General features: G+C 41.5%; 1 protein-coding gene across 2 annotated transcripts in view; it reads left to right on the top strand.

Annotated features, from left to right (window-relative positions):
- The first annotated feature begins 21823 nt into the window (after positions 1 to 21823).
- Positions 21824 to 26310, top strand: part of MAPRE2 (microtubule associated protein RP/EB family member 2) — a 153712-nt gene continuing 149225 nt past the window's right edge. The window contains exon 1 of one of the 2 annotated variants that reach the window (XM_029922064.1): positions 21824 to 21844. Coding sequence is in view for 1 of the 2 variants with exons in the window: in XM_029922062.1 (XP_029777922.1) it covers positions 23303 to 23326 (24 nt within the window). In the remaining variant the exon portion in view is untranslated. Of the gene's footprint in view, positions 21845 to 23229; positions 23327 to 26310 lie in introns of those variants that run through there. The other variant, XM_029922062.1, reaches the window with a different exon arrangement.

Below are 26310 nucleotides of genomic sequence, written 5' to 3'. Positions count from 1 at the left end.
AAAATTAAAATATAGTGGTACTGCTTTTCACACCGACCAATGTATTCTAGTCTGAGTAATAGATTCCTCACTTGAATAGTTAAGCTCTCTCCTGCCCCCAGTGTGCTGATTGGCCCATTTTCATCTGATCATTAGTCAAGGCACAAATACAGATTATGGTCTGGGTTTTGTTTTTGCACCTTAAAAATCATACCCAGAAAGGTAACTGAAAGAAATGTTAGCTTTGCCTTCAAATTAGACTGAGCTTTTTTTTTATTGTTCTTTTGAAAGCATATTAACCATGATTCATTTGTTCTCTGCTTTTTAAGCAGTTTTATGGGTGATAACAGAGAGGGTGAGTCTCAGACCTGGATTCTATCCAGGTCTGGGAAGGTTTTTGTGACAGTGCAGAGAAGTTCCTCCAGGCTTGCTATCATGACACAGAGGGCTGGCAGGAATATTGACTCCCCAGTGATCTTTTTGATCTGAGAAAGTGAATAATGAAGTAGATCTGTTCACTGACCACCATGCAACGGGGCCAGGACAGTCAACTTTAATCACAGGTAATGGCTCATATAAATTGGCTTCATGTGAACAAAGGATCTAGCAGAGATTCAGATCATTTCATAGAGTTTATATTTGCCAAAATATACTCAGTGCTCTTGAATATTTGTAGGTATCTCCATCCCACATCTGTAGCCACTTAGAGACACTGTGAAGGGGAGGCTAGCCTCTTTCCAAATGAGAAGCGTGGCCTGCCTAAGAGATTTACATTGGGGATGAATCTATCTAGCAGCCTTCATATGTTAAAGGATTAGTTAAAACCTCTCCACAGAGGTTCCCATTCATTTTTCTAACCAAGCACAGCCAACAATTTCCTTTAGCAGCTGGTGAGTTTTGTTCAGCGTCTAATTTTATGGCAGAGTCACTAGCCCCTCCTTGGAAGTCAGATGACACTTCTCCTCTATAAACATCTGAAGGATGCCCGTTGCATTATAACTCACTGTATTGGGGTCTTCTCTCCTACTCTCATAAGCAACATGCAGGCAAAAACGGTGGAACTTGACTTTGTATTATCCACAGTGCCCAGAGAACGCTTTGCGTATAAGAGATACCAATAATAGATGCACATAACAGATGAATAGGCAGACTTCAAAAAATGGAGGGGCGCCTGGGTGGCTCAGTCAGTTAAGCCTCCGACTTCGGCTCAGGTCAGATCTCACGTTCGTGGGTTCGATCCCCACGTCAGGCTCTGTGCTGACAGCCAGCTCAGAGCCTGGAGCCTGCTTCCGGTTCTGTGTCTCCTTCTCTCTCTGCCCCTCCCCCTCTCATGCTCTGTCTCTCTCTGTATCAAAAATAAATAAAACATTAAAAAAAATTTTAAAAAAAATGGAAAACCTAGTGCTTGATGTGTTACCACAGTGAAAACTGCCAATTTTAGAAATCAAAAGAAAGGATTCTCCTTTTCCTACACACACACACACACACACACACACACACACACACATACATTTTCTATTGTTACTGCTTTTGTTTAGTTGGAATACCTTACCACAACTGTGTTCCTGTACTGTATCTTCAGAATACATATGTAATTTGAAAGTGGATTAGACAAAAAATTTTGCTTTAAGAAGTTTTTTTGGATAACTGATGTCGTGCTCCTCACTTTAGACTTTGATGTTTATAAAATTTCAGATAACCAGAAGTTTCAACATGGTCATCACATTAACACAAGACCTTGTTCACGTATTATTAACAATAATTTCCTTAAATCTCTACCAAATGTGTTTTTAAATGTTTTTTAATTTGAGAGAGAGAGAGAGAGAGAGAAAATGCCTGCACAAAAGAGTGTGCACATGCGCGGGAAGGGGAGGGGCAGAAAGAAAGGGAGACAGAGGATCCAAAGTAGGCTCTGTGCTGACAGCAGAGAGCCAGATGCAGAACTCAGGAACCTTGAGATCATAACTGAGTGAAATCATATGCTTAACCAACTGAGCCACCCAGGTGCCCCTTCCACAATGTGTTCTTTAAAAAGGAAGGGAAGGAAGGAACGAAGGAAGGAGAGAGGCAGGAAGGGTGAGAGGAAGGGAAGGAGGGAGGAAAGGGAGGAGGGAGAGGGAGGAAGCAAAGAAGGAAAGAAAGAAGGAAGAAAGAAAACTTAATCATGCTAAATATTAAAATAAAGCTTTTCTATTTCCATTGTTACTACCTCATCATACCAGAAGGATCCCAACCTTCAAAACTAGCTCGTTTACTTATTCTAAAATAGGTATATTAATGCCTAGCACTGCTAATTCTTCTCTAAACAAATCCCTGTCTGGCTATATACACATGACTCATATTCTTTCCTTCCTCTAGTGATCCAAGAAACATGTTTATTCTATTCCTTCACATCTACATCTGGGAGTCTTACTAGCAAAAGTAAAAAATAAATAATTTAGCTCAAATAACTCAGCTTAGCAAATCTGTCTTCCCTTATAAATTCACACTTACTCTCCACCCTCTGAAAATGCCTCATAGTTGTTTAAAAGGCTCTTGAAATATTGGACATTCTAATTTGTTCAATAATCTTTAAATATTCTCATTTCATATAAACCCCTAACATTATATTATACCCCAAAAACTTAAGGAACACCTGGGTGGCTCAGTTGGAAAAGCACACAGCTCTTGATCTCGGGGTCATGAGTTCGAGCCCCACACTGAGTGTAGAGAATGCTTAAATAAATAAAAAATTTAAAAAAAAAACCTTAAGAAGTAGGAAACAATGGTGTATGGTGTAAGGGATACCATGAGTGCCCCATAAATATCCCCTTGATCTTACCACCATGGTGCATGCAGGCCAGACTTCAATACCCAACAGTCAGCACCTGTGTTACCTTCCTTGGGAGCTTTTTCTACCACTTTGCAGCAGATCAAAAATCCCAGGGAATTAGCAGGCTTCAGCAGAAGCTGTCCACCAGTGTGAAAGGGAGGTAGTAAATAAAATCTCAGACCCCTTAGCCAAGAGAGGGGAAGCTAACACTGAAATGTGTGTTCTACATAGGCTCCCAGAGATGCCCCAGGGGGATTAAGCCCAGCAGCCTACCGTGTTGTGTGACCAAACATACATTTTATGGACTGTCTTCCCTCCCTGTCTTACTGCCCAACTATCCTATTTATATTTGCTTCACCCTCCCAAATAAACTCTTTGTACTCTAATCTGTTTCTCAGAGTCTACCTCTGTGAGAACCCAAATTAAGACATTCAGTGAGATGAGACGTGCTGAAAAGAAAATCCTCAGGCTGGGACTCTAGACCCAGTGAGACCAACCAAAAGACACCAAAGGCTCCATTACTCATAGTAAGTAGAATGGTAACAATACCAGGCATGCTGTGGTAACCCCATTACTAAGATTCTCACCTGTGACAAACTGGAGCACACTGCATGTGGAAGAGGATGTCTTGGATTATGCAGTATCTCCAGCATTTGGGAGACTTGAAGGTAATAGTAATTAAGTATGATGAAATCAGCTTGCAGTTGCTAAGTGCAATTGAAGCTCTAAAGAAAGATGGGGCACCTGGGTGGCTCAGTCGGTTAAGCATCCGGCTTCGGCTCAGGCCATGATCTCACGGTTCGTGGGTTCAAGCCCAGAGTTGGGCTCTGTGCTGACAGCTCAGAGCCTGGAACCGGCTTCAGATTCTGTGTCTCCCTCTCTCTCTGACCCTCCCCTGCTTGCGCTGTCTCTGTCTCTCAAAAATAAATAAAAAACATAGACAATTTAAAAAAATAAAGAAAATGACAAGCACACTCATGCTCCTACCAAATCAGCCCCTATATTTCCTTTTCCTGAGGGCATTCTCTGACCACGGAAGCCACTTTGCCCTTCTGTGTAGTAGGCCGAAAGTGCTGGGAATTAATGACCCCCACGAACAGCATTCAATGCTTGACCAACAGGAATTAGCACATAAGTACCCGAGCTTCCTTACTCTTTGGATGAGATGACTCTGAGACACATGTTTCATGCTGGATCCCAGCATTCCCTCATTCACCGTTAGGGCCAGTGGCCCGTGGTGATGACTGGCTTGATAATATACTTTTTGTTGGTTGGCTTCCATTCCTGTCTCACTTTCCAGAGTTTGTTTTGTGTCCTATTTTATTCTTGTTCTTGTCTCAAGGTCTGCTTTGGGAGACACCCAAACTAAATCAAATGGTTTTATCCATCATTAATATCACTTCAATGTTGCAGTCAAAGAATCAGGTAAAGCCATGAGGAATATGTAGAATCCAATTAGATAGCATTTAAATATTTATGGGAGTTTGGGTCCTATCAGTTTAGAAAAATATTAAATGAATTCAAAACAGAATCAAGAGATGAGATTAGTTGAATCCTGTCAACTGGTAAAGCAGTTGCATGGGAGAAGAATCAGATTTGGATAGACTGAATCTTAGGGACCTGAGTGGGCTGAGAGTCTACTCCTTTTGTCAGAACCTAGTAGAGCCACCATACAGGAAACTCATGCTGCCCCCAGGGCCTTGGCAGTTTTTTAGGACAATACACCTCCTTTGATCCAAATAAAATTACTGGCAGATATGCAACCCATCTATCTGAGAAGGTATTAATAGAGTAATCCCAATTTATTAGGTAGAAATTTCCCCCTTTGTTCCCTTCTCCCCCCTTGGGAAAAATTTAGATTAAAGGAGAGAGATGAAAAAGAAAATCAAACATAATATTCTTATATTAAATGTTGGAAAAGCATATGCATAATTGGCATTAAGAGTATACTCATTAAGAGAATAAAAGATCAACTGAGTGTTCAAAATGGCAGTGTAGGAAGATCCTGAACTCACCTCCTCTCATGGACACAGCAAATCTATAGCTACATATGGAACAATTCCCTCTGAAAAAGACATGAAAATTAGCTGGACAACTTCTCCACAACAAAGGATAAAAGAGTTACATCAAGAATGGTAGGAGAGGCAGAAATACAGTCTTACCAAAAACCCTACCCCTCTGGCATGGCTACCCACAACTGGGTGGGAAGCTCACAAATAGAGAATTTCTCCCTGAGGAACAAGGGATTGGTGTCCCACATCAGGCCCCACAACTCTTGGGACCTGAACCAGAGCCGTAAGTCCCCAAAATATCTGTCTTCAAAAACCGGCAGGGCTCACCTCTCCAAGGACCAAAGGGGTGTAGGGAACTGAGATTCTGCTCTTCACAGGCTCACACACAGACTCACTTGCCCCAGGACCAAGTGCAAAAGCAGCAGTTTCAAAAGCACCTAGACTATATATGAAGGAGATTCACTTGTTAATCTTAAAGCATCTCTTGGAGGGACAGGGCCATTAGGACTCTCTTTAGGGACAGAGGGGCTGGTGGACACCATTTTCATGCTCTTCCTCTATCTGGCTGGTGCTGGCTTGGACTCTCCCATTGCTCCACTAAAGCCAGCAGGCATGCCCCTGTACCCCTTATTTCCTTGCTAAAACCAACCAACATGCCTCAATCTTGCACTCTTCTACTGACTCACTAAAGCTGGCAGCCATGTACACACAGGGGATGCTCCTTGATTGCCTGGCTCTGGTGGCCTGGAGGGCTTATGTTTCTGGGCCTCACAGAACTGAAACAGACAGAGAAACCATTCTTGGCAGGTTAACACCCCCTTCCTCTTCCCCAGGTATAGACAGCAGACTGAAACACACCCCAGCCTTCCTATGAAAAAGGCCTCTTTACTTGCCCTGGAGCTGCAGCTTCAGGAACAGGCTTCAAATTTGTCACACATCTAAAGGTTACAGAAGTGCTATCAGGAAACATAGTCCAGGAGGTGCCATCTTTGTGCTCTCCCTTGGCCTTGCTACAGCTTACTGGTAACTTCCAGAAAGGAGCTTTTGCACTCATCTGGAGACCCAAAGGTTTCAACTGTCACCCAGATTTCCTAGTCTGAAGACCAGCAGGGTTTAGGACTGTGGTCCCACAGGACTATATATATATGTGTGTGTGTGTGTGTGTGTGTGTGTGTGTGTGTGTGTGTATATATATATATATACACACACATATATATATACATATATATATGTATATATGCATACTTTTTTATGTTTATTTATTGTTGAGACAGTGAGAAACAAAGCATGAGTAAGGGAGGGGCAGAGAGAGAGGGGGACACAGAATCCAAAGCAGGCTCCAGAATCTGAGCTGTCAGCACAGAACCCGATGCAGGGCTTGAACCCACCAACTGTGAGATCATGACCTGAGACAAGTCGGATGCTTAACCAACTGAGCCACTCAGGTTCCCCTATATATGCATACTTTAAAAGATGCTGCCTGAGGATCTGGCTTTCAATCAGCCTGAATCTAGGTGCTGACTGAGATCCCTTCCCTTTGGAACACTAAAAGGTCTTGACACACCCTCAACAACTGGGAGCTATCAAGAATAAATCAGGCTGCTTAGACAATCACAAAGGTTCAGGAGACAGCCAAGAGCTAGAGCAAGATTGAATGATGTTTCATCTTCTATACAGAGCCACTCCCTTAGGACTAGGAGAGGTGGCTGTTTTACCTAATACATAGGAAAAACAGAATCAAGCAACATGAAGAAACATATGAATTTGCTCAAATGAAAGAGCAAGGTAAAAATCTCAACAACAACAAAATTTTAATAAAACAGAGATAAGTTATTTACCTGATAAAGAACTCAAAATAATAATCATAAAGATGCACACCAAACTTGGGAGGAGAATGGATGAACACAGTGAGAATTTCAACAAAGAGAAAACATCAGAAAGTAACAAAAGGAAGTCACAGAGTTGAAGAATAGAATAATGGAATTGAAAAATACACTAGAAGTGTTCAACAGTAGACCAGATGAAGTTGAAGAAAGGATCAGCAATCTAGAGGACAGGGCAATGAAACTCACCCAATCAGAGCAGCCAAAGAAGAAAGGAATTTTTAAAAATGAAATAGCCTATGTGGAATCTAAAACACACACACACAGAAAACTTATAGACACAGAATAGATTGGTGGTTGCCAGAGAGGAAAGGGGTTTGGAGTGGGTGAAATGGGTGAAGGGTGTCAAGAGGTACAAAAGTCCACTTATAAAATATGTAAATCATGGAGATGTAATGTATACCATGAGTCAATAATATTGTATTGCATATTTGCAATCAGATGCTCTACCACTGAGCTATACCCCCAAATATTGCATATTTGAAAGTTGCTAAGAGAGTGAATCTTTAAAGTTCTCATCACAAGAAAAAAGTTTTGTCCTGTGGTGATGAATCATAACTAGACTGATTGTGGTGATCATTTTACAATGTATACAAATATTGAGTTATTACACTGTACACTAAAACTAATGTTACATGCCGATTATATCTCAATTAAAAAATATTTTAAAAATAAATTTAGCGGCTGGCACCTGGAGGCTCGGCCTCACTTCCCAGTCCAACCAGGAGGCGTTCGTTCTTTAAAAAAATAAATAAATAAATAAATAAATTTAAAAAAGGGTCAGTCTGATGAATCTTGTGATTCCTATTTGAAATGTATGATTAGGTAATTCCCTTAGACTTGTAATTTCAAAAAGAAATGCCAAAAGAATTATGGGCTTATTAAACAATACTGAGGTATTTAGAATAATATGTATAAATTCTTCATGTTTATAAATATAATTTAATGTTTTAAAAATAATGTGAATGCCTGGAAGGTATTTCTTCTGATATTCTATCTGCTTTTTAAGAATCAAATATATTAAATTCATATATATTCCTTGAAATTTATTTTCAAAATAGAGTAGATTTGTAAATAGAATAATTAGAAGTTTACATTTTTTTAAGTTTATTTATTTTGAGAGAGAGTGTGTGCACGAGTGTGAGCACGAATTGGGGAGGGACAAAGAGAGAGGGAGAGAGATAATCCCAAGCAGGCTTTGTGCTGTCAGCATGGAGTCCAATGAGGGGCTTGATCCCACAAACTGTGAGACCATGACCTGAGCCAAGATCAAAAGTCGGATGCTTAACCCACTGAGCAACCTGAAGCCCCATGTTTAAATTTAAATCTTAAGGAGAAACTAGATTTGGATTTGCAACTTTAATAAATTAAGAATTAGTTTCTAAAAATCAAAGCAAATACAAATAGTCTTTTCCAGAAAACAAAAGCTGCTTTCGAAGACAACCAAAAGCCTCATCCTTTAAAAGGCCGGAATGCAGTGAGCCTGTGTTTAAAACCATTGTGTTACTTCTTATCTTAAAAGTCTGGTGGCCAGAGGTCTGCTGAATTACCAGTTCTTGTCAATGACATGTGTTTTCAACCTTTTCTCCCTCTTGTCTAAATTGTATCTATTTACTGCCTGGTTCTTTTTGAAATTATTTTCATATTCTTCCCATCAGGGTCAGAACTCTGAAAGATATTAAAGTGACCTTCAGCTAGATTTTGCAGCCATCTGATCTACAAACATAGTACATAGTCATGCTGATGACCTTCTCTATACCTTAACCATTCACAAGGTACAGAGAATGGAAATTTTGGATCTCCATTGCTTCTTTCTCCACCCCCTTTAAAATAATCAGAATCACGTCCTTGGTCTATCTCTCCATTATCATGATTAACTGAATAGTCACAATTATATAAGGTAAAAGTATCAATTTCTAGACTACCTTATGTTCAGAATTTGAGATATATGTAAAGATTTTCTCTTTTTTTTTTACTTTAATGACTTCTCTAAAACATTGTCTTACCTTTTTAAATGGAATCTTTCTTTTGGTAAATTTCCTAGAAATGTACAGGGCATGTTCCAGCTAAGTAAAACAAGACACTATGTTGTCCTGTCTTATGCGGTAGTATGAAATAGCCATAGTTGTAGTTACATAAGTGGTCTTTACAAAAAGTAAGTAAGATGCTTAGGCTTAAAAAATGTTGGTTACTGGGGCACCTTGGTGGCCCAGTCAGTTAAGTATCCAACGCTTGATTCCGGCTCAGGTCATGATCTCACAGTTTGTGGGTTCAAGCCCCATATCGTGCTCTGCACTGACAGCACAGAGCCTGTTTGGTATTCTCTCTCACCCTCTCTCTTTCTGCCCCTCCTCTGCTCATGCTCTCTTACTCTCTCTCTCTCAAAATAAACAAACTTAAAAAAATTTTGCTACTGTTTACTGCCATAAATCAGTGAGAAATTGAGATCACAAGACCCTAATATCCCATCTACCTAAGTCACGGCTGTTGTCTTACATAAGATGGAAGCAGCTCTTGATAATCCCCTATTTGCCCAAATCCCAGGACTGCCAATTTCACCTGGAATCTCCATTCCCTGGAAATCCTTTGACTTAAACTTAGAAATTTCTCTTTAATGCTTTCAGGTCCCCAAACCAGATCCTACTCCTTAATTTTCAACAGATGAGCCCGCCAACTTCTCCAGGAAAATAAAGGCCACCCCCTCTCTCCTCCTGCACAGCCGTGCAGCCAACATGTCTTGAGCATCTGCTATGTGCCAGGAGGTACGCTAGAAAGAATATGCCTGAGAGAAAAGTAAGACGTAGTCCCTGCCTTCCAGAAATGCGTCATATAGTGAAGAGGAGGATGTGGGAAAAAATAACTAAAACAAAATATAGTAAGTGTAGCTGGATAAGATGGAACCATAATTCACAACAAGCAGAGATTTTTATAAATAGGAATAGAAGTAAAAGATGTAGTTACCTAAGAGTTTTCCCTGAATTCATTCTACTTCCTATATTCTAACTTGTCATTATTTCTCTGTCCATTGTCTATAACTTTTGCTTGATCCAGTTTAGGAAAATATAAATGCAATTTACATTCCAAACCATCTTAAAAATTCAGATTAATCTAGTAAATTATAATAGTGTTCAAGACCTTAGTTTTGGGGATGGTTTATTGCTGAATTATTTGCAGTATAGTGTGTGAGTTAGCACAAAATAAATACGGCCTACTCAAGACAGGGGAATCATAATGGCCTCAGTTAAACAATGATCATGTTTAATGAGGAACATACATGAGAACAGAAAGATAGTCATGAATTGGTGACCTTAACCTTGAACCAGAGTTTGAAAAATCTCTAAAACTCTATTCTATCTTTGCTAATGACACAGATCATAACTTCAGGCAATAAAACTTCATTTATCAGCCTTTCCTTTCTAGTCCACTGGAACCCCCACCTCTACCAACTACTCTGTGACACCAAGCAACTCTCTTGAGTACTAAAAAGATCATAATAACCTGCCTAACTCACAGAAATATTACTGGAATCAAATCACATAATAGATCTAAAATTTTTTTAAGTTTTAAAAATAACTATATATAGGCAATGTAGGATATTATTGTTATTATTAATGTATTAGTCATACGTTGGGATGCCTGGGTGGCTCAGTTGGTTAAGTATCTGACTTTGGCTCAGGTTACGGTCTCCAGTTTGTGAGTTTGAATCCCACATCAGGCTCTCTGCTGTCTACTTGGGTCTGCTTTGGACCTTCTGTCTCCCTCTCTCTCTGTGTCCCTCCTCCACTTGCATTCTCCTTCTCTCTCAAAAATAAATAAATATTTAAACATCTGTTAATGTATTGGTCATATCTACAAGAGTCTGAAATAGCATGATTGAGAGAATTAATCTTGAAATCATTTGAAACTAAAAGCACTAAACCCTAGCATCCAAGAAAAAGAAAATAGACACTGAAAATGCTCAGAGTCTTTGAATAGAAAAGATATGCTCCCATTTTTAATATGGAGCACCAAGTGTTCTCTATCAGTCAAGTTTGTGTCAGTCTTTAAATATTTAGTACAGCAGGGCCAGGTTCTAGGTTATCCATTCCTTCTTGGACCATTCCAGAAATGTAGAGGCATCCAGGTCATCATGTGACCCCAGGAGTATATGGTATATCCCTCCATGTATCCTGGGCATTCACATTCAATCTCTCTTAAAAATAACTTTTATCCATTAAAGATATTATATTTTTTGTCATGTCTAAAACACTCCTGAACATAAGACACATCATTGTTTTTTTTTAATGTTTTATTTATTTTTGAGAGACAGAGAGTGAGTAGGGAGGGCCAAGGGAGAAGGAGACACAGAATCCAAAGCAGGCTTCAGGCTCCAAGCCCAATATGGGGCTTGAACCCATGAACCATGAGATCCTGACCTGAGCCAAAGTCCAATGCCTAACCAGTTGAGCCACCCAGGTGCCCCTGACATCATTGTTTTTTATATAGGCTACAAAAGAAAGCTATAGTAAGTTATGACATGCCGCGACACATCCCAATTTCAGAGGTTTTAAAATGCAAAAAAAAGTTTTCCTTAGAATCAATGAATATAATAAGTTGTTTCCTTATAAAAGTAATCCACATTTGTTGAAAAACTGGAAAAGACAATGCATTCACAGAAACATGGTTGTACCTAGCAGAAGAACTAGGTGAAATACGCAGAGTTTGTGTAACTGAAAATCCAGAGGAAGGACAAAAGTTGGGGTCGGTTTAATTCAGGAACTGGAGGCCATTGCTCTGTTCTGCCTTCCACAGGGTCCATCTGTACCCAACTCCCAGCTGTACCCAACTCCACCCTGGAGGTAGGGCTACTGTGCTAGCATTCCAAGCAAGAATTCCAAAATTTCCCTGCACTGCTGGGGCAATGAGGCCTCCTCACCCCGCTGAACCATGGTGGTTGGTGGGAAAATGAAAATTTATGTGAAAAGCCCATGGACTGCCTGGGGAAGGAAGTAACACCCACCGGCAAAATTTGCCTATTACTAGAAAGAAGGCAGAGTCGGAATTGCACGAAAGCTGTGATGGGTAATCTGATGTGTCTTCTTGTCTAGGCTATGATGCTCAGTTGTTTGGCCAAACACTAGTCTAGATGTTGCTGTAAGAGTGTTTTTTAGATGGGATTTAGAGGGGATTAACCCTCCATAATGTGGGCGGGCTTCATCCAGTGAGTCAAAGGCTTCAGGAGAAACGACTTTAGTTTCCCAGAGAAAGAATTCCTCTCAGGACTGCAACATCAACTCCTGGAATCTTCAGCCTACTGGCTTGCCCTCTAGATTTCTGACTTGCCACCCTCCACAACCATCCTACAACTGTGGGAGCCAATTCCTTAAAATCTCTCTGTCTCCTCTCTGTCTTTCTTTTCTCTCTCTGGCTCTCTCTCTATATCTATATATAGATATAGATCAAACTGAAAAGCATGAGAATAGAAATTCCCTGTAATTCAGAAATACCACCACTTTAAAATATTTCTCCAACTTTATTTGCTTATTTACTTCCCTATGGATAGAAACATATGGAAACATTTTACTAAATGACATCATACTGGATATTCAAAACCAAAACTTTTGAATCTTGTTTTTGTTTCTTAATATATTAAAGTATTATTTTTCCATGCTCTTAAATATTTGAACATGTTTTTAGCAGTTACCAAATAATCCAAATAACTGAACTATAATATATTATATAATATGTTAACTATTTGACTATATCTGGGCTTTTTGATTTTTTCATTGTATTCATAGCACTTTCTCCCCACTTGTAAAGCTAGCTAGGCACTGTTTCTGGGATCTGATGTCTCTAGAAGTCAGGACCAAAAGTGTTGCATTTGGCAGATGTACACATATTTCTAAATTCACCAAATTGTGTACATTACATATATACAGTTTTTTGTGTATGTCAAAAAAGTGTTGCACTTGGTTGCATTTGGTGCTGGCTTGGGTTTGTTATGAATAAAGAGCTTATCGGCAATTCAGAATTTAGCCAGAGTGAGTCTGACCCGGCATCAAAAACCACCGCAATTCTGGAGAGAAGCACAAAAATCTATATCCACGGTAAAGATCTTTGTGGCAGTGATGTCCCCTGGTCCCTGTTTCTATGTCACCATCACTATGAAGAGCATGCATCTGTTTGCAATTAACATAGCGATGTTTTCAACTTGTCCAAAACTTGTTTAATCTTCCAAGGTCTTCAAAAGAATAGAAATGAAGATAAGAGAAGGAGGAAGAGTTGTGAACGGGCCTTATGGAATCTCAACAGGAGCATATTCTGCCCTCTATGTCTACTCATTACTACGAATTATGAGATAAAACTAAATGTGCACTCATGAGCGGTGAACAGAACGGACATTCTTGGAGAACAAAGAGACACATGGTCGCATGGCAAACCACATTAGTGCTTCTCAAAGCGCAATTGACTGGGGAGTTTCAGGGCCTGACTCTCCTCTCAGCGCAGATCTCTCTCCTCATCATTATCCTCACTGACAGGGGGCCTTGTCTGAGTCCCCGGAGCCAATGACAGCTCCCAGCAGCCGGATTTCGCAGAGACAGTTAAGTGGCATTTTTTTTCCCAATTACTCTTCTCAGACTTTAGATGGGGGACAAAAATGTTTTGTGAAATGGTTATGGTAATGGCAAGAATGAATCTGTGGATGTGGTTAAATGCGATCTTAGCCATGCCTTGAAATGCACCATATGCTGAGAGTTTTACTGGACAGGCAGCTATTATCTTTAAGAAATTGATTTCTTGGCCTCAGGTTCTATCATTTTGATATATTTTATAGATTTCCTTTTTATTTATTTCCTTTTTATCATATTCCAGAAATAACTATGCCTTACAAATGCTAGCTTTTAATTTTAAACTAAACTTAAACCTTCCTACCTAAATATTCCAGGGGGACTCAGTAAGATGTATTTGCAGTCTTTAGTAAACCTGTAAGCTAAAAGAAGATTAAAAGGATTTTTTTTTCCTAGATGCTAAAAGATTAAAATTTGTCATATATATGAAAGGAACTATCTCACTGTAAACATATTAAGCTGCATTTTAATAAAATTAATGGGGTTGCTAAATTAGAGAGAAATAATATATAATATAGATTTTTTAATGAAAAGAATTAAAATTGGGACGTTTATGATTCTATTCTGCTTATTTATGTATTCATTCAATTATTCAAAAATACTTCCTCATCATCTGTCATGTCCCAGACACAGTTCTGTATGCTGAAGATAGAAATGAAAAAAAATGGACAAAAATTCTTACCCTCACGGGGCTTGCATTCCAGTGGGCAGAGACATGTCTTTGCACAAAAATTAATTCCATTTTAATAAATGAGACAATGCATAAAGTGCTTGAGATATTAAATAATGAGCTGCCACAAAACCATGCCATAAGACATTTCAAGTTTTAAATAAATACTTATTTGGTATTAATTACAAAATCTTACTCATGAGATAAATGGTTAAAATCGAATTGTATGGGTCACCTGGGTGGCTCAGCCAGTTAAGCGTCCAACTCTTGATTTTGGCTCGGGTCATGGTCTCATCGTTGTAAGATTGAGACCTCAGTCAGACTCTGCGCTGAGCGTGGAGCTTGCTTGTGACTCTCTCTCCTGTCCCTCTCTCTCCCCTGTTCACGTTCTTCCTCTCTCTTTCAAAAACTAAAAGCTAAAAATAAAATAAAAACTAAATCGAATTATATGGAGCCTGAAAATTAACAGGTAAGTTATCTGTAATTCTTAGTAAGTGCAAGGTAAGGAATTAGGGGAAATGGCACGGTCTGAAGGGCATCCTCATAAATTAGCAAGAATATGCTTTGACAGGTTGGTCAATAAACAACACAGAGAGGATGGAGGCCACGGTTTCAAAATGCTTGTGATTCCCAAAGAAGGGGCATGTGTACAACAGAATCAGAAACGTTCCCCACTGCTCTGGTACAACAAGAGAAAATAGACATCTGGCTTGAACAACAAGGTTTTCAGTGTGAAAACGTAGAATGTAGTATGAGAGAGAGAGTGACTTTCTTATAATAAACTGTAATCTAGGTAACATTCAAGAAATAAACAAAACAGTACACAAAGAAAACCAGCAAAGGATAAGACATTTCTGGAGAGGTCCAGCATTATCCAAAATTCATCTAAATGCCCAGTTAAAATCCCAAGATCATCTGGTAAGTGATGCCTTCCCATTATGCATTGGTAAGCTGATTCTTAATGATTTTCATTTTATTATAAATAATCATAAATGTGAAGCTGTTGTGTTCATTTGTCTTAGATGAAAGGATATATTTTAAGACCAGAAGATGTAGGAAGGGCTGCAGATGGAGAAATTAAAGCTATTATAAACTCTGTATCTCCAAGCTCTCCTGAGCTTCAGAATTATATTTAAAACACCTTCTAGTCATCGCCGTGGAATCCCTTGGGCACCTCTGACTTAATGTGTCCTAAACTGAACTGTATCTTGTTCAATATCCCATTTCTTCATCTCAAGTAATGGTTTCTCGTTCTACTCAGACTGGCAAGCTGCAGACCTGCACACCCTTCCTCCCGCCCCTGTTCCCTCCCGTCTACTCCCCTCCCTCACCATACACATCCCTTCCTACTGAAGACCATGGCTTTTGGTGATGTCTCCTCTCCAGGTCCTTACGAGCTTTCCTTCAGATCAGGATACTAGCCTGCAGAGTGAATTTCCAGGACAGCCCCTTCCACATTAGCACCAACAAACCTGATCATACACACCTTTGTTCTAATACCTTTTTTGGCTTGCTTCTGCCTCCTATAAGTACATTTCTTATCTCACACATGCATATTCATTTGTAAGTAATATAGATATACAACTGCTGCATTAATACATTGTACACATAAGAAAACATAAAAATTGACATTTTAAAGGGTGAGGTAAAGATGAAATATACACTTTTATATTCCGTTTATGAATGATAGGTAAAATATTTTGTCATCACTCCAATGTTATTTAATGAGAGTAATGTGGTTGAAAGTGCTTCATCATTTTTAGAAAGTTTTACTGCCTTGTGATAAAACGACTTGAAACCTGGTCCCACGTGATCTTTATTTCTATGTTGGCTTTGATGGCTGTCTGCGCCGCAGGCACATGTCACAGAGAACCACATGTACAAACACAGGAAATAGATCATTGGATGAGCTTATGAAATTACGATACTCATTCTTCAAAATTATCTACCAATTTTGCAAGGGCTTTTATGAAAACTCACTAATGCTTCTATCATTCATGTTACCTTTAATCTTTTTAAATCATATTTCCATTTTTTTAATCAAACGAGATAATATACATAAACCCACGTAAGCAAGGGCACATAAACTGCTACCAAGTTTCAGTTTGCTTTGAGAATGAGTAAGGGACACCCCCTCAGTGTAGTAGATCCCAACCTGTCCTTCACAATTCCTTGTACCTGGTAAGTCCCTCTGTCTGTCTGACTTGCAGATCAAGCAAGGGCACCAATGTTGATGTATGTGCCACTAAGTCCTTTCTTGTTCTACAGAGAGACATCCGAATTTTCACCCTTCCTTCCCACACCCTAGCATATCATCTGACACAACCCTAGACTGTTCTCAACCTGCATGGACGTCACTGGCCAATGTCTTACATCTAGACATCTCAGGTGGACACACCGGGCCTTTCTTTGTCTATTCCACTGACCTCTCCATTCCACACATCCTAGCCTTCACCCATATTAAACTCATGATTTGTGAATCCCTAGGCATATTTGCTTTCACATTCCTGCCCTGGAATATATGCCCACATACTCTGCCTTCCCCAAGCTGTCCTCACCTAGTACATACACTCTTCTTCATCCCTCAAGACCCAACATAAATGAGAACTCTTGTCTGACTTTCTTCCTGACTGTCCAGTGTTCTCTTAGCATTTTATTCATACCTTTTTTAAAGTTTATTTATTTATTTAAAAAAGAATATGGGAACGGTACAGAGAGGGGGAGAGAGAATTCCAAGCAGGCTCAGGGCTGTCAGCATCAAGCCCGTTGAAGGGCTCAAACCCACGAACCATGAGTTCATGACCTGCACTGAAATCAAGAGTCAGACACTTAACTGACTGAACCACCCAGGTGCCATATTCATGACTTGTTATATGCCTCAAGCCACACTGTGCACACATCCATCTTTCCCTATACTCTAAGTCCCTTAAGACCAAAGACCATTTGGGAAAACACAGCACCTAACAGAGTGACTGCCCAGAGGAAGGCATTACAAAACTATTGAATAAATTACAACTTAAAAAGTGGAAGCAATTTTAAAATTAGGCCAAAAATGAGCAAATCTCTGACAAATCAAAGACCATTAGAAATAAGATTCTAAAGAAATGCACGAAATCAATTTCCTGATATTCTCACTGGCTGACCAACTCATGGACAGGATATAGGGAAATGGCAAAGAAAATAATATTGGCAAGGTAATGTTTACTAAGCCAGGAATTCATCAAGTATTGGTTATACTGTGTCCCAGAGAGTCCCAAAGTGAATGGTGGTGATCCCCTTGGTCTCTTAGAGGATCAAAGCCATTTGAGTTTCATGGAGCTGCAATAGGAAACTTTAGTAGATTTTATCTCTTGGTCTCAGAGACCAAGCAGGTAAGTTTGAAGATAACTCTGCCATTTAAGAGATAATTACTAATCAAGAAATTAATTAATTTTATCTGCTGCTCTCAAAATGTGTTAAAAATACTAAATCTGGAAAGAGTTGATCCTTCTACAACTGGTCTACATCTGTTCTAAACCGCATATATAAATATTCATGTCAAAATTATTTCATGTTATATGTGGGGATTTTTCAAACTGGTATAAAATCATGGACACCTCTATCACCCAGTGGGTTTGTACGAGTCAAGGTAACATTTTGCTTCTTTTGATGTACATTAAACATAGCCTATGATGTGTATACCAATATATATTATATAATGAGTGTATTTTTCCTTCTGGCATTTTATATTATGTTATAAAGACATGGTTTTTGCTGGTGGACATAACTAGAAATCAGGACTTGGGTGAGTCATTTAAGCTCTCTTTTTAACTTTATCTACAGAATACTTTCTAGCTAACTCACCAATATTTACTCATAGCTCATACAGTGCTTTGAAGGTGGCATTGTTTCTTATTTCAACATTAACTCTGCAACTAGACACTAGAGTCCTCACAAGGCAGTGATCCCTGTGAAGCTGTCCTTTTGTGCCACCTTCACTACTCATCTTGATAAATGCTATCATCTCTCAGTAATGAACACCTTCATCTCAGTCTTACATGGTCTAACTGGTACATTTATAAGAGGCTCACTGTAGCATATCTCTTGAAGTTATAATTGATACTTAAAGAGGTATTACAGTTCAGCAAGGACTCTGAGTTAAAAATAAATCAGATAAAATGAGAAAGATTTGAGCAAACAGTTTAAAATATTAACTGATAAACTCTGCTTCTCCTTTCTAATTCCTCATTTTCAATATTTGTGGAAACGTGATTGAAGCTCTCAGAATATTAGCTTTAGGAAGATGCTGACGTTACATAAAAATATTTATGTGGAGACAGTTTTATGAGAGGCGAATGTTTTAAAGGGGATGCCACTGATCGCTGTGAGCAGAGACAACACACAATTGTTGAGATCCAAAGCACTGGTCAGTCCCCAGTAACTCATTATAATGTCCATAGAGCAATTTAGAGCTTGTAGCTTTCATCAGTGCTTTATCTCTTTTAAGCGTACAAAGTGTGGGGAAATGAAGGAAGCAAGTTTACAGACACAAACTCTGCTCTCTGCAGAAAGAAGCCCTGAAGCGTCTTGAAAACCATGACTTTATTTTTCTAACACTGATAGTGATTTTTTCTAGTTTATGCACTTATTTTTACTGACTAGGCTACATTTCAACATTCCTTTGAGGATGTCAAAGGCATCATTCATAGGAGAAATCATAGGAGAAACACAGGACATCCTGTGATCCTGCTGAAATATTCCATTCTTCATACACACATATTCAATCCTCAAGCAGAGTGACCATCAACGTCAGCAAAATTAGCAAACTTGCTTGTGTTGATGTAACCTTATTTAATGGTTGATGTGTCACCGAGGATATAATCAAGATGGAAGATATCTCCTGGCCCCTGTGTCACAGACTTTGCGCAGGGAGACCCCATTGGATTTCAAGTCCAATGTGTCACAGACTTTGGATGATCAAAGCCTGGAATAGACTGACCTTGGCTAAATCACAAGGTGACCCTGGCAGGCAGAGACACAAGTTTTGACTTTTCAGTGTCTCCCCACATAATTCTATTGTATAATAACAACAGTTATGCTTTTCCAAAGACTCCACACACAACTAGGTACCTTACTCAAGCTGGTAATCTCTGCTTATCCTCTACTGTCACTACCCTATTTTCCATTTAATTTTATCCCCAAAACCCCTATGTTAAATGGATCCATATGACAGAGATTCCTGCTGTTCACCAAGATTTCTACATCTCCATTTGTTTGTAAGTACACACCCTCTTAAAGTTAGGTAATGACCGTGTGACTGCCTTTCACCAGGGAAAGTGAAAAGTGATAGGTCTCTTCTGGGTAAAAATATTTAAGGTCTGGTGTCCCGTTTTCCATAGTCTCTTCCCTTGCCATGGTGCTCAGAGAGAAGTCACAGGAAGGAAGCAGGCTGGAATGATGTGTCACCCTGAGAGCTGCCTGGAGATTTTACATGAGCAGGAAATTAACTTCCATTGTATTAAACCACTGAGATTTTGGTGGTGTTTGTTATAGCAACATAATCTAGCCTACGCTGACTGATGCATTTTCTCACCAGCTCAATTCATACTGATCACCATTTATGCAGCAACCTGTAGCTGTTTATGTGGCTGTTATACCAGTAAGCTGTGTTTATACGATGAATCAGCCTCAGTCACTGTTGAAGGCGAAGTCTCTGAGAAATAGCTGGGAGCAGTAGGAAGGTTCTGGAATGATCCCACAACGTGTCCCACACCCTTGTCAGGTCCCTGAATTAGCATTAGCACTGAGGGCTTCTCAACGCAAATTGCCATCTGGATTTATTACTAAGGAATTATCAATTTTATGAGAAGGAGGAGTTTAATTTAGAACACACTGAAACTTCTAGGCTAGTGGGATATTCAGTTGGAAATGCCTAGCAAGTGATTGGTAATGTAGAAATGGGGCTTGGAAACAGGCTAAAAATGTGGGTACATATTCAGAAGTAATCTCCATACACTTGAAAGTTGAACATCAAGCATGAATAAAACTTCCAAAGGAAATAACAGAAAAAGTGAGAAAAAGGAAAAGAAGAAGAAAAAAAATGAGTCCTAGGAAACACTCATATTTAGGGCTAAGGGAGGGAGGGAGAAGCAGCAAGCAAGGGAGATAGGAGAATTCTGATGACAATACCCATTCATTTTGAGAGCTAAGAATACCATATCTTCATTAATAAATGCATTTAAATTTAAATTTCAAGGTTTTTAATGAGGATAAAAAATGTACTACTCCTTAACAATCCATTTACTCTCTCAGATATTAAAATAGATTACCCATGCGACAGGCAGCTGGACATTATCTGTAATAAAAAGCAAATGATTTTTTAATTCAATGTCCTAGAACTAATTTATCAAGATTTAAAGTTTTGCAGAAGAAACAGAACTTTTAAACGTGTATGATTCGCTTTGCTTTATAGTCCTCTATTCATCAGGACTGTTCTACACATCTGGCCAGAGCTTGGCACTGGGGGGTGCCGGGGTCATTCTAGGGCGGGCTGTCCCCTCCCCTAACGCAGATGCTGTTCTCCCTGTACGTTGGGCTTTGTGCCAGAGACAACCCTAGGAGGTGGATATGAGTAGTATCTCCATTTTACAACTCGGGGAGCTCAAATTGTTAGGAAAACTTGCCTAAGGTCACAGAGCTATTACGTGATGCATCAGGACTCAAAATAGGCTGGCCAATGCCAAAGCGGGTGCTCTGAGCCTTGCTAGAGCAAGTGTGTGATCTTAAACCAGCAGCATTCATGTTACCTGGGAGTTCGCCAGACATTCAGAATCTCCGTTCCAATTCCAGACCCAATCCATCAGAATTTGGTTTAAACAAGGATCCCCGGTGATCCCCCTGCACATTAACGTTTTGGGACACACTGTGCTAAGTCACTCCACTCCACAGAATGCTGTCCTGAATTGGAGGTAATCTTTCCCCTGAGTTACAATAGGAGGGGGTGGGGAGGAGGAAGGTAATGTATGTGTTCTCCAAGGGCAAAAGGAAGGATTCAGTCAGACATCAGACTCTTTGAGTTTCCAACCCTGGAGATCAGTGAAGGTCCACTTCCAAAAGCAGCAGATACTGAGCTGGGTCTTGAAGCCAGAACATTCTCTCAATTCATTTCATTAAAAATAAGTACTGTTCCAAATGGACCAATGCCCACATCAATAATCTGGAGTTAGCTTCTCCAGCCTGGATTCCGTTTTCCAAATAGAATCCAAATATCAACAGCACCAAAAAGCAGATTTGAAACCTCAATAAAACGTGCTATGATTGCATTGTTAATCGTATTATTTGGTTTAGAATTGTCTGGTTTGGTTAATAATATTCATGACAAAACTAGTTTGCCCTGTATTATTAATTGTTCCCCAGATATGAGTACAAACACTTGGTATAAAAACGGAAGCACGTCCCCAGCTACAGGTACTTAATTCAGGGTGTGGAGTCCCCTTTTCAAGACCCTTCTTCTCAGTCGTGCTGGCCTCCTCTTTCTTGGGTGGGGCCCAACAGCCCAGCTTCTTTGGGCTTCTTTGGGCTTCTTTGGCTGGCACTTTATTCTAAGTCACCAACTCACTCCGGCTTCCAAGGCCCTAACCTGAGCGCAACCTTCCAGCCAACCAGCGGACAGGTCACCTCGGACCTGCCCCGACCGGTCCTCGGCTGGGGTCTCCACCCGCACTCCGCACCCCTGGGAAAGGGTGGTGCGGCCAGCTCTCCAGGGTGGACTGGCGGAGCGGCGGCGGTGGCAGAAGGCGAGTCACGTGCGGCAGTGGGGGCGGAGCGCAGCGGACCGGGTGGGTGGAGAAAACAAAGCCCCCAGCTGTCACTAGAGGAAGGAGGCGAAGGCGCCGGAGCAGGTGAGTCAAGTGCATTTAAAGCGGTACCGCCCTGGCGCACCCCGACACCTCCAGCCCTCGCTCAGTCCCTCCCAGGCTGAGCGCTGGCCGCGCCTCCTCCCGCCGCCGGGGGGCCGGAGTCTGTGGGTCGCAGAGCCAGCAGGACCCCGGGTCCCGGGTGCCAGGCAAGAAGTTGTGCAGGGGTCTGCGCCGCGGCTCCGGGATGTGCACCCGCCGCGCTCCAGCGAGCTGCACCCTTTCTTCGTAGCCCCAGTGCGGCGCACCCGGGGAGACGGGAGGGAGTCGGGCTGCCACGCTGGCAGAAGCAAAGTGGACTAGCTCTGGGGTGAGGGCCCGGACCGTCCGGGACGCGGACACTTGGCGCCGGTGCAGAGGGGGTTTTGGGGGAACGCGCCCGCAGCGCGCAGACCTGGAGACGCCAGAGTTGGGGCGCAGGGACTGAGAACCGAGGGCGCTGGCTGGGGCAGACCAGGAAGTGCAGCGCGCTGGCGCCGGCCTGCTGGGGATCAAACCCTAGACCCCTCGCCCTCCCGCCGCCCCGGGTGTTTGCCCTCCGGCGGAGACGAGCCCCACGGCTCCCCATTCCAACTTCGGCTCCCGACGGTGCTCCTGGCGCCCGGGACTTGGGAGCCGAGTCTGGGGAAATAAGAGCGGGTTGTTATTCTGACCCCAAAGGGTTCTTCTGCAGAGAGCACCTTGGGCGCAGGGCGAGGGCTACTCGGCGACTCCCCACTCTGTATCCGTAGGAAATTCTTCTGTCCACCCTTAGGAAGGTTGCGCCGAAACCCAGAAATCCCACAAAGAGCTGGAAGGAGGGGTGGGCACCGAAAGACCTTCCGATCTGAGTCTGGAGCGTTTGGTAATGCAGACTTTCAGATAGTGGATCTGGCCACCCCCTGAGTCACTTTGTCAGTGCCTTGCCAAGTGCCGCCCAGCGCAGAAGGCAGAGCTGTAACCTCGGAGGAAGGGGCGCTGTAGCCATTTGATCAGGAGGAGCCTTTGTCTTAACCCCCACTCCCCTTCTGCTAGTCTTTGCTGGGTCAGTAGCGCGTGGAGTAATTAATATTACGAACATTAGCCATCCCTTCACTTTGGCACCAGCCGACACTGCTGTCCCCTCCCTGCGGGTTTTCTCCAACACTTGCTCACGTCCTCTCTTCCAAAAACATGGAACGTGGTCCAGACGCACTAAGCAAGAGGAAGTCACTAAACGCACTATAATGCAGTCACGTAAAATCAAGGGTTAAGTGTTCAAACCTGCACCCGCCCGCCAGCGAGGAGAAGGAAGAACTTTCTTGATTAGCATAGTATCTACCCTGGGGCCGCGCTGAGAGGCGGCGGTTCGGTCCCAGCCCAAGTGAAGCGTGCAGTACCGTCTTGATTGTCCTTTGACGCAGCACCTGCTTCTAATCTGAGAGGACCCGAGGCTTACAGCTTTGCCGAGCAAGACTCTGTGGAATGAAACAGAACAGAGATCAAAAGGTAACAGAAGGAATAGCAACATTTGAGATGCTTCTCTTGAGCACTAAATTTAGCCAAGTTTTTAGTATGCTAAGAGGGGAGATGGTCTTGTCGACCCAGCGTCTCTTCTGAAAATGTCCCCTTGCTTTGCTAGCGTTCTTTGTGATCGCCAAACTAATTAAGTTATCAGGGGCTATGTGTCAGTAGATTTCCAGGATGGTGTGGGAGGCCACCAGGTGGTCATTAGTTATGCTTAACAGTTAAGTTTCACTTGCATGGGAAGGGTGTCTCCATTGCAAAGGTTACCAAACTTTGCTGTCTATTAGAATTACCCGGGGAGCTTTGGAAAAATCCTGATGTCCACATCTCATCCCAACCCATTTAAATCAGACTGTTTGGAGATGAGAGCCAAGCATCGAGTTTGTTATTTGTTTTATTCACCTTTAATCTCCAGTTAATTCTATTGTACAGCAACGTCTGAGCACCACTGAGGCAAAGAAAGAGTTCAGCGGCCAGCAGCTGCAAGCCTTGAAAGGCAAGATGCCAGTTTAACTACTTGGGGTGGGGGCGGGGAAGAGAAGCTTGAACCGGAGTGCCGCCCACGGACGCCCTAGGGCGGGGACTGTCATCAGGCAGCGTGGCCGGCCGTGACACCTGCCACATCATCTTTCACCCCCTCTTGCCTTGGGTCCGGTTCCTATTGGAAAGATCGAAGTTCACTGTCAGTGTCTGATTTCTGCATGGTTGTTAAGGAGACGGTAGAAACTTTCATTCCCCGTAATGACTCACGTGCACAGGCAGTGGGGAAATCCAGCAGAAACTAACCGGGAGCAGCCTAGTGAGTCAGCAGACTTCACTCTAAGGCGGAGCCCCGGGAATAGGAAGTAATTACATCCAGTAGTTTATTGACGCGCACTCTTCCTCTCTTTTGAAAGCGTATTTGAATATCTGATCAGGATATGTTTGCTTGTAGAAGCCTATCCCTTTTCCAGCACCCTATTCCACTTGTTTCATTTAGAGGAGGAAACGCAAAACCAACTAGACACTTGTAATTTCCTTGGTGGACGGCAAATTTAAAAAAACACACACACAGGGTTTGAGCCCTGTTTCAGGCTCTGTGCTGGCAGCTCAGAGCCTGGAGCCTGTTTCAGATTCTGTGTCCTCCCCTCTCTCTGCCCCTCCCACGCTTATGCTCTGCCTCTCTCTGTCTTGAAAATAAAACATTAAAAAAATTTTTTTAAATAAAATGTACACTGGTTAGGGGGCACCTGGGTGGCTTAGTTTAGCATAGGACCTCGGGTCAGATTATGATCTCACAGCTTATGAGTTGGAGTGCCGCCTTGGGCTTTGTGCTGACAGCTCAGAGCCTGGAGCCTGCTTCCAGTTCTGTGTCTCCCTCTCTCTGTCTCTCAAAAATAAATAAACATTAAAAAAAAGTTTTTAATGTGCACAGGTAATTAAATAAACTTATTTTTCTTTTTAAAATTATTATTATTTCTTTTCATTTACATCCAAGTTAGTTAACATATAGTGTAATAAGGATTTCAGGAATAGAATTGAGTGATTCATCACTCACATGTAACACTCAGTGCTCATCCCCAAAAGTGTCCTCCTTAATGCCCCTTTTGCCCATTTAGCCCTTCCCCTCACCCAAAACCCCTCCAGCAACCCTGTTTGGTCTCTATATTTAAGACTCTTATGGTTTGTTAATAAACTTAGTTTTCTTACTTTTATTACTATTAACATCAATTTTTATACCACTCCTTTCTTTGTTACCCTTTATATCACAGTGACTGAGTCTACTCTGCTTCCTTCCCCATTCTGCTTCTTAAAGGGGGAACAGCAGTGCCTGGCATACAGAAAGCACTCAGTATATCCGATTCCTGTTGGAATCTCTCCTGGCCCCTGCTTGGTATTCTCTCCTAGGAGCCTTTCTGTCTGCAGCTCCCATAGCACGAGCATAATACCTTTAATGTTGTGGATGCTACTTGTTTATATTGAACATTTTCAAAAGACAGAACATTTAAAAGCAGGGCATCCTGAGTACATTCAGTTCTTATTTTCCAAGACATACATTCTGGATATACAAGAGCTAAAGGTCCCTTACAATTCTCAAGTGCTAAGAAACGGTAGTTTGTTCATTTACAGTTTTACATAAAAATAACCGAGCCTGCTGAGCATAACTAGTAATTGTTAGAATACTTAACTACACTTTCATGTTCACTTCACAAAAGTTTGCTCTCTGCCCATTATTATGGAAAAATCACATCCAACTACATGGATGCCTGAAGGAATCCATTAAATTAGGAGAGTTCTTTCAGAGCATAGCAAGTTAACAGTTACACAGCTTTTATTGTCATCAGTCTTGATTAAAAATAGCAAGTGGGGCACCTGGGTGGCTCAGTCAGTCAAGCGTCCGACTTTGGCGCAGGTCATGATCTCCCTCTCCATTGGTTCAAGCCCCACATTGGGTTCTATGCTGACAGCTCAGAGCCTGAAGTCTGCTTCGGATTCTGTGTCTCCCTCTCTCTATGCCCCTCCCCCACTCATGCTCTGTCTCTCTCTCTCTCCTTCAACAGTAAAACATTAAAAAAATTTTTTTAAATAATGCAAGTATATTTAAATAGCCAACATATTTTATTTTATTTTTTATTTTTTTATAGTTTATTTTCAAATTGGTTTCCATATAACACCCAGTGCTTCTCCCCACAAGTGCCCCCCACCATGACCGTCACCCCCTCCCCTCCATCCTCCTCCCCCTTCAGTCCATGTTTCATTTTCAGTATTCAATAGTCTCTAATGATTTGTGTCCCTCCCTCTCCCCAGCTTTCTTTCCCCCTTCCTCTCCCTATGGTCCTCTGTTAGGTTTCTCCTGTTAGACCTATGAGTGCAAACATATGGTATCTGTCCTTCTCTGCTTGACTTATTTTGCTTAACATGACACCCTCGAGGTCCATCCACTTTGCTACAAATGGCCATATTTCATTCTTCCTCATTGCCATATA

The sequence above is a fragment of the Suricata suricatta genome, chromosome 14 (assembly GCF_006229205.1).
Source record: "Suricata suricatta isolate VVHF042 chromosome 14, meerkat_22Aug2017_6uvM2_HiC, whole genome shotgun sequence".
NCBI lineage: Eukaryota > Metazoa > Chordata > Mammalia > Carnivora > Herpestidae > Suricata > Suricata suricatta.
Note: the sequence above shows the minus strand (reverse complement) of the source record. Positions and strands in the feature narration are given on the sequence as shown.